This window comes from Lissotriton vulgaris, chromosome 7 (genome assembly GCF_964263255.1).
Source record: "Lissotriton vulgaris chromosome 7, aLisVul1.2, whole genome shotgun sequence".
Classification (NCBI taxonomy): domain Eukaryota; kingdom Metazoa; phylum Chordata; class Amphibia; order Caudata; family Salamandridae; genus Lissotriton; species Lissotriton vulgaris.
In genome coordinates, this window is record NC_141695.1 from 867,199,890 (window position 1) to 867,215,963 (window position 16,074).

General features: G+C 41.1%; 1 protein-coding gene across 4 annotated transcripts in view; it reads right to left on the bottom strand.

Annotated features, from left to right (window-relative positions):
* Positions 1-16,074, bottom strand: part of GRIA1 (glutamate ionotropic receptor AMPA type subunit 1) — a 527,971-nt gene that overhangs the window by 43,515 nt on the left and 468,382 nt on the right. For all 4 annotated transcript variants that reach the window (XM_086931263.1, XM_086931261.1, XM_086931264.1 and 1 more), the window contains exons 12-13: positions 5,655-5,853; positions 358-605 (exon numbers count right to left, since the gene is read on the bottom strand). In XM_086931263.1, coding sequence (XP_086787389.1) covers positions 358-605; positions 5,655-5,853 — 447 coding nt within the window. The remainder of the gene's footprint in view (positions 1-357; positions 606-5,654; positions 5,854-16,074) is intronic.

Sequence of the window (16,074 nt, forward strand, 5' to 3'; positions counted from 1 at the left end):
CAGCTCCTTCATTGCAGTTGAAATACTTGACTTTTTAGCGAAGTTTAAAAAATTCTGAGAATTTCAAATATTTAATATTGCAATCTTGCCAAACTCAAGGTGGATTTTTGATGAGCGGTGATTTGATGAGTTTTCAAATATTTCTAACCCACTATATTTCACTGAAATGCACGGCTGCTTTACGGAATGTACCAAGTTCAAGTGGGACTGTAGATTGCAATCTCTCTCCTGGAGGTTGGGAACAGGGTCTTCTTTAAGATGGGCAGGGAAGATCTGGAAGCAGAATTTTTTTGTTGAGGACTGCGGATGGAAACGCACATACCCAGGAGCTCTAGGTGCTGATTTCAGAATACCTACCTTAGAGGTGAACCCTTTGGGGTTGCAATGCCGTAGCCCTTGGAATCCAAGTTACCTCCCACCTTCATAGTATCGCAGGGTTTCCTCTGCTCGATGTACTCGTTCATGGTAGACTCGAGCAAGTAGGCATACTTGCCCTTGGACTTCCTCACCCGGTTCATCCCCTCTTCGGTGGTCTTCACAAAGACCGAGGGCTCAGCAGACCTCATGTATGTCCACATCTTCTCAAACACTGCAATTTTTGATCTCTACAAGAAACAAATAAGAAAACAGTGTGAAGAGGGCAAGAATATGTAAGGATGAGAGAGAGTTTAGGGTCAGTCAGTCAGTCACACAGCTTTATTCGATCTTTTTAAAACGGATCATAAAAGCACAAGTCTAAAAATTCCAATACAATATATAAACACAAATTTTCACAATTAAAATAAGAATTAAACAGTTGCAGTGATCCGGGTAAATTCATATAAACGTTTGTGAAAAAAGTTCAGAATTTAAAATTAATGAATTAGTTGTTGCTACTAAAATGTCGTCCCACCTTTTTCCTTTTCCTAAGACAAGCCCACAAAAATGAGGCAACAGAACAGCATACATATGGATCCGGTAGAGTTTTTAAAAAGTACATAGCCACCAGGCACTGCCTAAAATTGTGGTACCTCAGGATTGGGAGTATGAATGTTTTCCTTTCCTCTGTGTAGATCGGGCAAAATAATACAATATGTAGCTCTGACAGTACTGCATAGTTGTTACAGGGACAGGGTAAGAGGTCTGCTAATTTATATTTATTTTGGGAGTATCCCATGAGTAGCGGGATCATGTTCATGCGGAAACGCAAAAGGATAAATCTGTGTTGAACATTATTTATGCGTGATAAATACTGAAAACCTTCCCCCGATCTTGGTGGTACCACATCATAAAGAATGGAGGAATTATGAATATGTTCCTTTTCTCTTCGGGCATACTTTAATCTCTTAATGAATAAATCAGTTATTCTTTCCTTTGAAACCCTTTTGCAGGACTCAGGGTCCCAAAAAATTCTCCCATCCCAAACGCTTTCAGATGGACCTCTACGTAATTTAACCATCCAATTCTTTTATAATAATCTAATTTACAACAGTCCTTAATAATGGTTTGTGTCAAATCCACTGTAGACCTCTGCCATACTAATAGTCACAACAAGACTGGAGCCAGTCTTATGTTGTCGCTCAAATAAGGAAGCCCCAATTCGCAGTGTAAAATATGATTTGGGGCTGATTGCGGCAAGGACACACGGTTTTTAAAAAAGGAGTCCTCTATTTGTTGTAGCGGTGCAACGCTGCCATACCCCACACTCCTGCCCCATATAGTGCAGCGGACTTAGCTTTATCTGAATATATATTCTTAATTGCATCCAGTGGGCTACCTTCCAACTTCGTAGCAAATCTTTTGACGGACTTTAGGGTAATAACTCAGTTGAACTCCAGCTGCACAGTTAAGGCAGATGCTTTAAGCCACATAAAAGTTCATGGACTATGAAATATTGACCTGCAGGAGTCTTGGGCTCCAGATGTTGACTTGACATACCTCTATGGAAGTCACCCCATATGAGTAGAAAATGTAACAGAACGTGTCACAACATTTAGAAAATAAATTAAGGCCCTAAGAAGTAGCTACAAGAGTTAATTGGCAGATCTTTCTGTTTAATTCTTGTTTGTGACCTCAGATGGGCTAAGTATTGGATTTTTTGTATGTAATGTGCACCGTGCAAATAAGAAGATTTATTTTAAATTTAGAGGCAACAATATAAGAGGTATTTTGTTGGTGGGTGGATGGAATAACAATGGGATATATAGTATGATGAAAGTACTCTGAATGCAACGAACTTACACAAGGGAGAAGCCATAGAAGCACCATGGATAAATAATTTAAAAAAGTCCTTGGGCAGTCTAAGGGGAGAAAAAGAAGTGAAAAAGCAAAAGTAAAACTGGAAATTGAAGGAGGTCTGAGGTGTAAATAATATAAAAAAGCAGGTAGGCTTGCGTTTAATGCTGCCCCATTGCCACCAGAGTTAAGTCATGTTTCTCCTGTTTTATATCCAGGTCCACTGGAATTATGCGGCAGGAGAGGGCCAAATTATGCAGCAAGGTTGAGTAAGTATGCAGCAAGGAAAGGCAAATTATGTGGCATTAAGCAACACCTTTTGTGATAGTATTACTTCATTATTTTGTCATGTTTAAACTTGTTAACACTGTCTGGGCATTAGTTGCACCTTATTAGTACTGGGTTAACACCTAAATATAGTGATAAGCTACAGAAAGTTGAAAAGACAACTTTTGCAAAGGCCCTTCCACTGCACTGCATCACATCACTGTGGTTTTAGTAACTTTTTAACCGTTTGAGCTAGAAACACATTTTTGGATTTAAATCTATAGATTATGCACCAAATGAAGGATTATGTGGCAATTTTATTACTACGAGAAAACCGCAGCTGCTGCACAATCGCATATTTCCAGTGGCCCTAGCTATATCTCTACTTTTTATGTGTAGAAATAGAAAAAGGACTCACAATGAACTGCTCCCCTCTATGTTGACAAACTGCCTACTCTCACATTAGGTTGCAGTGACCGCCTACATCTTGAAAGTGAAACTGGTGCAGACACACCATCCGTCGACACTACATCTTCTCAAAATGGGATTTCATTTTAAATGCTAAAATGTTGCGAAATATTGGGAATTAATCATAATTGTTTATCATCTTCTTTCTATTGTCATAATGGTTATCTACAAAATGTCTTCTTTGAACCAAATATTTATATTCTTGCTACCATTACAGTTATAACACCAGCAGTGTTTGCCAATGCCTGATAATTTATTTGTGACATTTGTCAAAAGAGGGCGTGATTAGCACAAGTCAGCTGACTGCGTAGGTTCGATTAAGAAAGAGTAAGTCTCATTGACGAATGCTCAAATGGCACCGTGCTGCGTTAATTCGTTGTAAATCAGGCCCAGTGTTTTCCTTTTGTGAAGGGGCCCTCCGGGCTCTACAATGACTCACCTTATCAGCACATCAATTATATAAGCTAAAAAAGTTATTATATTTTTTTCTGGGCTTTAAGTTCTTAAATCAGGAATTCAGTACTATAAAAATGGAGAAATTAATCTAAAAATTTAGAAGGAAGGAATTTATATATGACCTCCAGGACATTACAAAAGCGTGCACTGTCTCTTGTGTGTGCATGTCATGAAACCTGAAAAAGGCACTCAAGAGGCAGGACTTTTAAGATGTCACATTATATTCTAAGGTAGCTTAGTCTATCAGATAGTCAAGGACCATCCTCTGGTAAGTCAGGAGGGCTAGGTAATTTGGCACCTGAAAGTCACCCTTGAAGGGTGAATGACTCCCCCAGAGGCACCCTTCTGGAGAAAAAAAATGACCTAGTCTCTTTATTCTTCAGCTTATATCTTTTGATGGCTAGTCTTCCAATGCATATATGAGAAATTCACAAGCAAAATTTGCAATAGTTGTTAATCGTTTTCCGTTTAGACAGTCTTCGGCACCTCTTAGGTTAACCTTAATTTCTCTGTGTAACCATCACCTGTTACTACAGTGACCAACATACTCCAGGTCATTACGGACACTGTCTCCGCTCCAGAACCTTTCACCCACAAATCACTGTGTTCAGGTGTGTTAGTCTCATTAGTTCAATGGAAGCAGAAAAATACTACAACAGGCAGAATGAAAAAGGTTCTTGAGCAAACGTCCAGGATTGGATATAGTGTCCATAATGACGTGGAGGGAGGATGTCACCCTATCAATCACTCAGAGAAAACATCACTTTACTATTTCAACAGCTGTACATTCAGCAAAGCTACAAACTCGGAAGCATGTTAAATGCTCTAAACAAACTGAATCTTAGAGTCGCGCATTGTGGAACGGCTCACCTGTGGCACGGCGATGTCACTTATGGCAACCAATATCTGGCTTAGCACTGACCCTCCTAGCCATAAACAGCAATGTCATAGTCTCTCTGGCGCAACCATGTCTGGCAGGCAGAAGCACATCACCTTCAGAAGGGCATTATTTTTGCAGAAAAAGCAGGCTTTTGCAGGCATTGTTTTGCCAGGCAAATGCATAACAGAAGGAAGCAGCGGGGTGGGGGGGCAATATGTGGAGAACCATCACGAATAGAACGAGATGGAATAAAACTGAGCAAAAGCCAATGGAGGCAAAGCTTGAAGAAATGTGTGCAATGGAAAAGGCAGTGGATCAAGAGGGAACAGGGTGATGGGAGAAATATGGGCAGAAACGGAGAGTAGAGAGAAATAAAAAAAATGAATAGACAAAGGTGCATCGCTACCTTGCTTATGGAACTGTGGGAAGAACTAATCAGAGCTCATCTAAAGGCCCATTAAAATAAACCAACATATTATGGTGTAGTGCAACATTTGTCAGGTAGAAAGGCGAGTTATAAACTCAGTGGAAGAAATAGAGGGTCTTACAGCATATCCCTTTAGTGTGGCTGCAATCTCCCAGAACCACGCTTGGACACCAGCCACGACCTTTCATTTTCAGGGAAAAGCTACTAGTCACTTGTCTTCTGCCTCACTTCTTTCAGACTCCCTTTTGGGCACTTGATTTGTGTTTTGATTCATTCATAAACCCCATCTACGGTTGCCCTGATTCTTGCTTCTTATAGAGAAATGAGTGGACACTTGTGTCTCTGCATCTTACACACAATTGCCACATGTTGTGGTCCTGGCTTTAGGTATAATATTGAACACAAGCCGTGGCCACCATTTTGTAAAGGCACACAAGTTATGGTCTTTGCTTCTCCCAGAAAACGTACTAGACATTTGCCGTGGTCTTCATTACTTACACACACACTACTGCCCCTTTATCATGTTCCTCATTTCATACACTTGCGTCTCATGCTTTTTCGGACACTGTAGGACAACTACTGTCCCAGGCACCTGTTGGCGCATGTGTTGTGGCCCTTGCTTAAAGGCAGACACATTATTATTCCCTTCCAGACACACTAAAGACATTTGTCATGACGTTCATGTATCACACAGACATTACCGGGCACTTGTCATGACTCTCAAGTCTTAAGGCACATTATAAGATGCCCATCATTGCCCTCTATTCTTACAGGCACATAATTGGACACAATTAGGCCTCTCAATTCTTAAAGACACATTATTACATGTTTGACATCGCTCTAAATTTTAGCAGGCACATTATTGCATGAGTTTTGTGGGCCTCAAGCACGTTCCTGGACACCTCTTCCAGACACATTGCAGTATAGGACAATGACTCCTACTCTGAAGAACTCTTTGGTGGACCCAGAGTCCAGCGTCCCATAGGCAATCTCGGTTTGCTTGGCCAGGTCGTCAGCGCTCTCGATAGGGGACACCATCCTCTCCACCGTCAGGAAAGCTGCCAGGTTGGCTGTGTATGAAGAGATGATGATGAGTGTGAAGAACCACCAGACACCGCCAACGATGCGCCCTGAGAGGGACCTGAGGGGAGAGAAAGACAGATTGTAAAACTTAGGCTTGAAATAGGGACATGCAAAGCAGGAATATCAGATGAGTAATATGAGTGCACTGTGCAGCATCCTGGCAACTCACACAGTGCCACAGTGTGACACACAACATGAGCTCCCTTCACATGGTCAACAGTGAGGAGCTGATATCGCACAGTGGCAGGGAAAATGAGCTGAAACCCACAGTAAACAGTGGAATTCCAGCTGTTTTCAGAGGCTGCTAACTGCAGATGTCCATTAAGGTGTGTGAAAACACCTCAAAACATCGGCACCAGCGTCAGCAAGCTTCTTCTCTGGTTTTGGAGGAGGGTGATTGGGGGCGGCGCGCTGGCAAAAGTGCTTCTCAGGTGCTTCGGTGGCACAAAGCCACGCCACTCCAAGGCTCGTCCCCCCCTCCTCACACTGGGACATTTCTGTCTTAGTTGGCAGGTATGGTGCAGCATAAGGACATTCTCTGAATGCAGTCTTTGAAGCGAGTCTGAATACATCTTACTTCCAATCCTGGTTAAATATGACTTTGTCCTCATACGGGCCTGGGGTCTGCAGACCAGAGCACACAAACAGGGATTACACAAATCTTCTAACGGGCCTAGTTCACAGGAAGGTTTTCATGTTCAGATTACCCCTGATCCCACCAGAGACGCTTGCAGGGTAACATTTTAATCTTGGAGCCTGGACAGGGGCGTAGCTTGGTCAGTAAGATTGGGGGGTCGTGGGGGGCTTCAGATTTCCCAACAATCACGCTGGCACATAATGCTAAAATATGTTATACGATGAGCAGGGTGCAAGAGAAGGGCTTAAGGAGCAGAGGAAATGGGGAAGATTGCGGATTGGGTAGGGGTAGAAAGTGAGAGAATACACTTTGGTCCAGATGTAGGTAAATCCCATTTACCGATTTTGAAATACCGAATTTTACCGATTCGGTATTTCAAAATCGGTAAATGGAATGTAGGTACCAACATCTGGATTGTTTACCCATACCTTGAAATTCGGTATTTACCGATTCGGTAAATACCGAATCGGTATTTGCTATTGAATCCTCTGGGCCTTGAAGCCCATAGGATTCAATTCAAATACCGATTCGGTATTTACCGAATCGGTAAATACCGAATTTGTCAAGGGTGCAGGGGGTGTCACTTTGACACCCTCTAGCACCCCCAAAACGGGCATGTGTGCAATGTGGCACACAGACATGCCCTAAGGGCACGTCTGTCTGTCACATGGCACATGTGTACATGCACAGATGTGCATGTACACAGGAATCGGTATTTTACCATGGATTTGTATTCCATGGTAAAATACCGATTCTGAAAGCCATGTGCCAATGGAAAATTGGCTACCCACATTGCATTTTCGGTAATTTTACCGAATCGGTAAATATTACCGATTCGGTAAATTTACCGATTCGGTAATAATAACGATTCGGTAAAATTACCGAATATGTGCCCCTACATCTCCATAGTCCTTTACCGATCGGAAACGGCCGAAAATCGGTATTTTCGGCCGATTCCGATCGGTAAAGGGCTACCTACATCTGGCCCAATATTCTGTGAAATAACTAGCATTTTTAAATCTTTTCAAACACAGAGAGAGGTAGAGAGTGCGTGCGTTTTTGTCTCTGTGCATAAAAATCCCTGGTGAAATTCGAGAGACACCTCACCATACCTGGCTGAAAGCACCTGTACCCATCTATTTATCATCAGATACATTTATTAGCAGGGTGTAACACTCCAAAGACCCCCCTGCCCCTCCCCCCCCCCTATCCCCCTAGAGGCTACGCCCGATTCTGGATCTAACTTGCAGTCACATTGCTAAAATGAAACCTTCTGTTCCCTTCATAGGTCTCCTTGTGTCAGCCAGCAAGGGGTGTCCAATGAAAATCAAATAGCTGCTGGAGTGTCACGAGAATCATGGTCGGGGGCGTAGTGCTGCGTGATCATAGAGAGAAGAATATATAAAAACCATTTCCATGGGGTGTCCTATTCCACACAAAGCACCACCAGAGCGTGATCTATACACAACAAACCACTGCTGAGATGTGCCCTCTTCCTAACAAAGCATTGCCAGGGCATGACATAACAAGGCACTCGCAGGAAGTCAGGTGTTCATAACAAAGCACTGCCACAGGGTGTCCACAAATAGCAAAACATTCTTATGGAGCCCCCTAGCAAAAACAAAGCAACTGCCAATAAGTGCTCTTGAAAATGACAAAGGAACACCAGCGCACGATCAATCAATAAAAAACAAACCACTGCTGGGAAGTGACCTCTACCTAACAAAGCAATAGTCAGGGGGGGGCATGAAACAAGGCACCCGCAGGAAGTCAGCTGTTCATAACAAAGCAGGCCACAGAGAGTCCAAAACTAACAAAACCCTCTTATGAAGTGGCCAATGCAAAACAAAACACTGCTAAGAAATATCCTTGAAAATCACAAATCAACACCATGGCCCGGTCTTTAAACAATAAACCACTGCTGGGAAGTGACCTCTTCCTAACAAAGCAATAGCCAGGGCATGAAATAAGGCACCCGCAGGAAGCCAAAATAACAAAACACTCTTCTGGAGTGCCCAACCAAAAGCACAGCACTGCCAAGAAAAGTCCTTAAAAATCTCAACGCAACAGCAGGAAGTGATTGGTAAATAACACATCGCTGCAGAGCAGTGTTCTCTTTATTACAGAGCAATGTCAGAGAATGCACTATAAATACCAAACCACGCAGAAGGAGTTTATTCTTTATTACATTGTTCTGTTAGAGAGTGTACTATAAATAACAAACGGCAGTGAAAGAGTGTCCTCTTTATTACAGAGCTCTGTAAGAGAGTGTATGATAAATAACAAACCACTTTCAAGTAATGTCTTCTTTATTACACAACAGTGCCAGAAAGTATTGTATAAATAACAAGCCATTTTGAAGGAGTGTCCTCGTTATTACAAAGCAGTGTCAGAGAGTGTACTATAAATAACAAAATGCAGTGAAAGAGGGTCCTCTTTATTACAGAGCTCTGTCAGAGAGTGTATGATAAATAACAAACCACTTTCAAGTAGTGTCTTCTTTATCACAAAGCAGTGCCAGGGAGTGCAGTATAAATAACAAACCACTGTGGAGTGTCCTCTTTATTACAAAGCACTGTCAGAGAGTGTACTTTAAATAACAAACCACTGTGAAGGAGTGTCCTCCTTATTACAGAGCTCTGTCAGAGAGTGTACTATAAACAACAAACTACTGTCAAGGAGTGTATTCTTTATTACAGAGCTCTGTCAGAGAGTGTAATAAAAATGACAAACTCATTTCAAGGAATGTCCTCTGTATTACAAAGCACTGTCAGAGAGTGTACTATAAATAACAAACTACTGTCAAGGAGTGTACTCTTGATTACAAAGCTCTACCAGAGAGTGTTCAATAAATGACAAACTCCTGTCACAAAGTGTCCTCTTTATTACAAAGCACTACCACAGAGTGTATCATAAATGATGAAATGCTGTCATGGACTGTCGTCTTTATTACAAATCACTATATAGACCAAACCATTTTGAAGGAGTGTCCTCTTTATTGCAAAGAAGTTTCAGAGAGTGTACTATAAATAACAAACCACTGTGAAGGAGTATTATTTTTATTACAATGCACTGCCGGAGAGTGTACTACAAATAACAAACCAATGTGAAGTGGTGTCCTCGTTATTACAGAGGACTGTCAGACAGTGTACTATAAATAACAAACCACTGTGAAGGAGCTCCCTCTTTATTACAGAGCTCTGTCAGAGAGTGTACTATTAAAAACAAACCACTGTGAAGGAGCATCTTCTTTATTACAGAGCAATGTCAGAGAGTGTACTGTAAATAATAAACCACTGTCAAGGAGTGTATTCTTTATTACAAAGCTCTACCAGAGAGGGTACCATAAATGACAAACTGCTGTCAAGGAGTTTCCTCTTTATTTCAGAGCTCTGCCAGAGAGTTTTCAATAAATGATAAACCCCTGTTATGGAGTATCCACTTTATTACAAAGCACTGTCAGAGAGTGTTCTATAAATAACAAATTACTGTCAAGGAGTTTCCTCTTTATTACAGAACACTATCGGAGACTGTACCATAAAGTACAAACTACCGTCATGAGTGTCCTCTTTATTACAAATCTCAGACGAAGAGTGTACTATAAATAACACCCCACTGTGAAGGAGTATCCTCTCTATTGCAATGTACTACAGAGAATTACAAAGCACTGTCAGAGAGTGTGGTATAAAGAGTAAACTACTGTGAAGGAGTGTCCTCATTATTATAAAGCACTGTCAATGATTGTAATATAAATACCAAACCACTGTCATGGAGTGTCTTCTTTATTACAAAGCACTGCCAGAGAGTGTACTATAAAAAACAAGCTACTCTCAATGAGTGTCCCCTTTATTACGAAGCTCTGCCAGGGAGTGTAATGGAAATATCAGACTACTGCCAAGGAGTTTCCTCTTCATAACAAGTCACTGCAAGAGAGTGTTCAATAAATGGCAAACTACTGTCAATGAGTTTCATCTTTACTATAGAGCACTGTCAGAGAGTGTACTATAAATAAAAAAAACACTGTGAAGGAGTGTTCTCTTTATCACAGAGCTGTCAGAAGGTGTACGATAAATAACAAACTGCGGTCAAGGAGTGTTCTCTTTATTACAAAGCACTGTCATCGAGTGTACCATGAATAACAAACTAGAGTCAAGGAGTGTCCTCTTTATTACAAAGCACTGTAGGAGAGTGTACCATAAATAACCAACTCATGTCAAGGAGTTTACTTTTTATTATAAGGCACTGTCAGAGAGTGTACTATAAGTAACAAACTCCTATAAAGGGAAGTCCTCTTTATTACAGAGCACTGCCAGGGAGTGTACTATAAATAACAATCTACTGTCAAGGAGTGTCCTCTTTATTACAAAGCACTGCCAGAGAGTGTTCAATAAATGACTAACTAATAACAAACTGCTTTAAGGAGTTTCCTATGTATTGCAGAGCACTGTCATAGAGTGTATTATAAATAACAAACTACTGTCAAGGAATGATCTCTTTATTACAAAGCACTGTTAGATAGTGCATTATAAATAATAAACTACAGTGAAAGAATGTCCTCGTTATTACAAAAAACAGCCAGAGAAAGTTCAATAAATAACAACCTACTGTTAAGGAGTATTCTCTTTATTACATAGCAATGCCAGAGAGAATGTCCTACTAACACCAAAGCACAGCAAGGGAGTGGCCGACCAATAATAAACCACTGCAAGAGGCCGTCGTATAAAAAGAAACACATTTTCAGGAAGTGTCACATAAATAAAACAAACTAACAGGGAGTGCACAACAAATAACAATGCACTGAAAGGGCGTGTCCTGTAAACAGTCTGGGAGTGCCACCAGCTTGATTTAGCACTGGCGAGGAGGGTCCTAAAAACAAATCAACACTGTCAAGGAAAGCCCTCTTCATTACAATGCCCGACCAGAGAATAGCATGTGAATAACAAGGCAATGAAGGTGAGTGAAAATGAAGACAACTCGCACCTCACACAGAATTGTATTTGTGCGTTTTATATGGCAGCATTACACAAATCGGTGCAACCTGCTTTATCGTTTAAACTTGGGGAAGGCCTCCAGTGCATTGACTTGGAAACCTCTCATAAAGAGCATAATCCACAGAGAACCTTTACCACATAACAGAGCACACTGTTCGCAACAAAGCACTGCCGCAAAGCTCAATGTTCATAAACAATCACTCTCACAAAAGTACGGTGTTCATAGCAAATTAAGTCAACAAGAGCTCTTTTTATAATAAAGAACTGCCCCTGAGCACTCTATCAATGAGAAACTGCCTCAGAGCAGAAAGCACTGCAGCAAGGTACTAAATATTCATACAATGTACTGCACCAGACTGCTAATTTCAAATCAGTAATCAAGGGAAGCTCAACAACAGGCTACCCATATGAGGATGCTAAAGAAAACAATAAAATGACTAACGGGCTGATTTAGAGTTTGGGGGAGAGCGTACCATCTCAGCGAAACTGAAGAACAGTCCACCTCATTTACCGTTGGGCGGACCTTATATGTCACCGGCGGAAATACTCCACCAGTTTTTATTTTCACTCATCGCTATAAATAGCGTGGTGGTAAGGAACAGCAAAAACTTTAAATTATCCGCACACTATGGTAAAAAGCTTTCCTGGTGTGGGTTCCTTGGTTTTTGTTTTTTCAAAAACAAGTTAAAAGTTTCACAAAGTTAAAAAAGTCAACAGTTACTAAAAACACAGCAACACTTGTGCAGCATTGTTTAAGACCCTTTGCAAAGGTTCACTGGTCAGCTTCTTTCTGTTTCTTAATGATGTAGTTGGGTGTCAGACTTGTCCTAATGAGGTGAAACCTTTGCCCTGATAGTGTTAAAAAGTGTTGAAGGACAAAATATTGAGGTAAAATTATCCCACAATTTGCCACATTATGCTGCATGATTTGCATTTTTTTGCCACATACTTTTTGCATAACTTGGGCCTCCAAAGACGCATAATTACAATGGCCCTAAGTCTAATAATAATGGCACCCTGTCTTTTTACCATCTACTAAGTCAGTGAGCTAAATCTCTTCGAGCTCAACCCCACTCAAAAGAAAGTTAGTTAGTAGTCGCTCATTGGGGCAGAACAGACACAAAAAGACAGAAGGCAAACCTTTAGGAACAGAATCCAAAATCCAGTCATTTACTTAAAAATAAAGGTCTAGCCCAAGCTAAAATTTGTTTTACAGAGATTGGTGTTGTACAAAATGCAAGTGTAGTGGAAAGATAACTGAAGCAGGAAGTAAATGTAAAAGGAGGGAAATATGGAACATAGCCATGGGAATAGGAGAGAACAGCCACACGGGAACAAGTAGTGAGTCAAAAGCCCAGCAGGGGAAATGGTAGGGTTGGGATACACTAGAGGTTGTCCAGAGCCGAGCCAAAACAGAGCCGAGGATCTGGCTCGTATCTTAGAGTCCGTGTACCAGCCAAGCCCTGAAAATATTTGCTATCTAAATCATACATCAAACATCACATAAAATATGACAAAGACTTTTCAAAATTCCAAAAAGTGTATTTCTTTAAAAAGTGGAAGCTTGACATTAATAGGGCACATTATAGCACTGCACAGAGAAGTACGTATTAAAAGTGATAGTTTTGCACAACTGCCATTCAGAACTCACATATTTGAAAGTACTTTCATACATAATAATTAAGAAAAAAAGTTTTGGTTAAATAAAATATTCCCATAAGATCACACAATTTAAGAGGGGAAGCCACGATTTATCCAGATTTTCTGGTTCCACTTTATTCATATCAGTCAGTAAATGTGTATCGATTGCCCTTTCCTTACGTTAAGGCTTTGTTTTTACCTCTTAGCACAGTTTTTAAATATAGTGCAAACTCAAAGCCGAAACGCTTTACATGAGCATCAGTTCAAATCCACAAGGTCACATACATTTTATTTTAGGCATGTGGTTATTAAGTGATTTTCCCAGAATCACAAGTTTAACCAACACAGGGTTACGAAACTGGTTTCCCAGTGTCCAACTCTGACCGTAGTACCCCATCCTGGGTAGAAGTAGGGAGCAGCCAGAAGCCACACAAAAGCTCGGCTGGTTATGGGCTCAAGGTTTGTAGAGGACCTTGAGCTGAATCAATGCCAGGCTAGGAAATGTGATGAGGGAATGAGTACTGCAGGAATGTAATTAAAGGAAGTCAAAAGAAGAATACAAACATGAGTTAGTTACTCGAAGACTGAGAACTAGACATAGAAAAAAGAAAGAAAATCAATGAGAACATGCAAGAGTAAATGCACTGATGAGAAAACAACTTGGTGAGCTAGTGCTTGGAAAACAGATCCCATGCTAACTATGGAAAGTACTATTTTTGCAACAAAAACTATATCATTAATAAACATATGAAGACGGAGTCTGATATCAGTAACAATGAGACATTGGAGTACACCCAAACAGCTGTTTGGGTTTTTAGAAATCATGAGGTCTGAGCCAGAGGCGCAACTAGAGACAAATTTCGGGGGGGCTAAGAATTTTTTTGGGGGGGGGGGGCTGAACCTTTAATCAGTAGGCAGAGCGGCGCTGCAGGGTCTCTTAGAAGGGAGTGAAACAACTGCAAGGCCTAATTAACATTCAAATGGTCTTTTAAAGACCTGTAAAACGTTCGGGTGCCGCTCTGTGAGTGCCTGGGATTGGTCTCATCCCGGGCTGCCACACACGACGGGGGGGGGGGGAGGGCTGAAGCCCGGTGAGTCCAATGGGTTTGCGTGCCTGGTCTGAGCACTGACTCAATAACACCCAAAACCCACACAACGCGAAACAGTGAAAATTAGCAATGTAGTGTAAGTAGACCACCGTCCTTACATGTCTAGCATGCCACAATGGCTGTTTTCTCTCTAAAGACGTTGGGCAACAGTAATGCCAATCAGAAATCAAAGAATTGGAAGCCGACAGATTCTCCTAAAAATCCATCTGCATCCTCCATTATTAAGCCAAATCTTTTCTCACCAGGTTAAATAAATAATTACAATTTATGGAAAGTTTGGGCCTCAGCCTCATGGAGTGAATCAACAAGGTACTAAACAGAGACAGATTTACTAGCAATTAGGTGACAGCTTATGGTAGAGAAAGGCACACCCTAGTTGAGCTGTCCGGGGTGTGCATTTTAAGCTTGGAAGAAGGTCTGGCATCAATGAGGCATCTTCTGCTGCCAAGCAAGCGCCAAAAGATCTATGCCTTGGTGGTCACAGTGTGCCATTTGTTTGAATGCTATTTCTTGAGTGACAACCTGCGGAAATGGCTGGAGTTGGTAGGCACCCTGAAGCAAGCGTTTGAACCGTGCCTGAGATTAAGCTTCAAGTCACACCACATGGAAGTTCACAGGGGATAGCTTTAGCCCTCAACCTGTTTTTTTATTTTTATAAATTTGTTTATTGACTTTTTCAAACAAAAATAAAGCAGCAGGTCACATTCTAAGTTACAGCATAGTCAATATGATTGGGTATAATAGTGAGTGAGTCGAATGCGTAAACACAAAACATAACAAAACAGTCAGGAAACATTCATTCCATTACAGTGTCAGATATCAACTTTGATTAGGCCTAGTTCCTAGTTCTCAATTCATTGTAACAGTGCAGCACGTGTTATTTCTGTATATGACCCAACTGGTGGGCCACACTCAAATATCTGGTCAGTATGATCTATCATCACGGCAGCTTAGCATCTCATTTATACCTATGCGGTCCCAGCTAGTAGGATCCTTAAGAGTCAGCCTGGATTGGTGAGAGAGCATTGACATCTCATATATAAACCTGTTTAATAGTTTATCCACCTTACTGTGGTCTATCAAGGGCTTTTAATGTGGCATTTCAGATTAAACTGGATGATTTTCAGCTTCACCTAAAACACCCTGGCGATCTGGAGCTAGAGATAACAACTCAGCCAAAATGTTTGCATAATATTTTATTCTTCTGAATGTTTCAAAAATTAAATGTTTATGTGCTAGGCCTATTCGCAAACATTAAGGCTAACTGTCCAGTCAGGATCATGAAAACAACTCTCTGAAAAATCATAATATTATATATATATATATATATATACTTTGAAAGCAGCTTAGGGGGATTAAACTGCGAAGCTCCAGGCTTGGAGGAGTGGGGGGATTATCACCGAGGATGAATTTCGGTTCTTTTCTTTCGGTCCAAAAATTCATAAGAACTGTAACAAACCACCGGGTCGCCCCATAATATCTGCCATAGACAGTTCATTGGAGAATGTCTCCAAATACACTGACTATTTTCTGCAAGACTGGGTCAAAGGGTTGAGTTTGTATGTGCAAGATTCCACAGACTTTATTCGTAAAATTGAGCAGTTGGAGTGGGGTCCAGACTTTTTGCTTATGACTCTAGATGTATCATCGTTATACACCTCAATTGGGCATCGAGATGGTCTTAAGGCAATTGAACATTTCCTGAATAAACGTCCCATATATTATGGGGTGCACAACAAGATGCTATTATCCATGGCTCAAATGTGCTTAGAGCAGAATTTCTTCTTGTTTAATAATCAAATGTATCAACAAGTAAGAGGAGTCGCCATGGGGGCCTGTTTTGCACATGGGGCTGTGGGAGGAACAGGTCCTGGTGGGAGATCTCCGGACAATCATGGAAC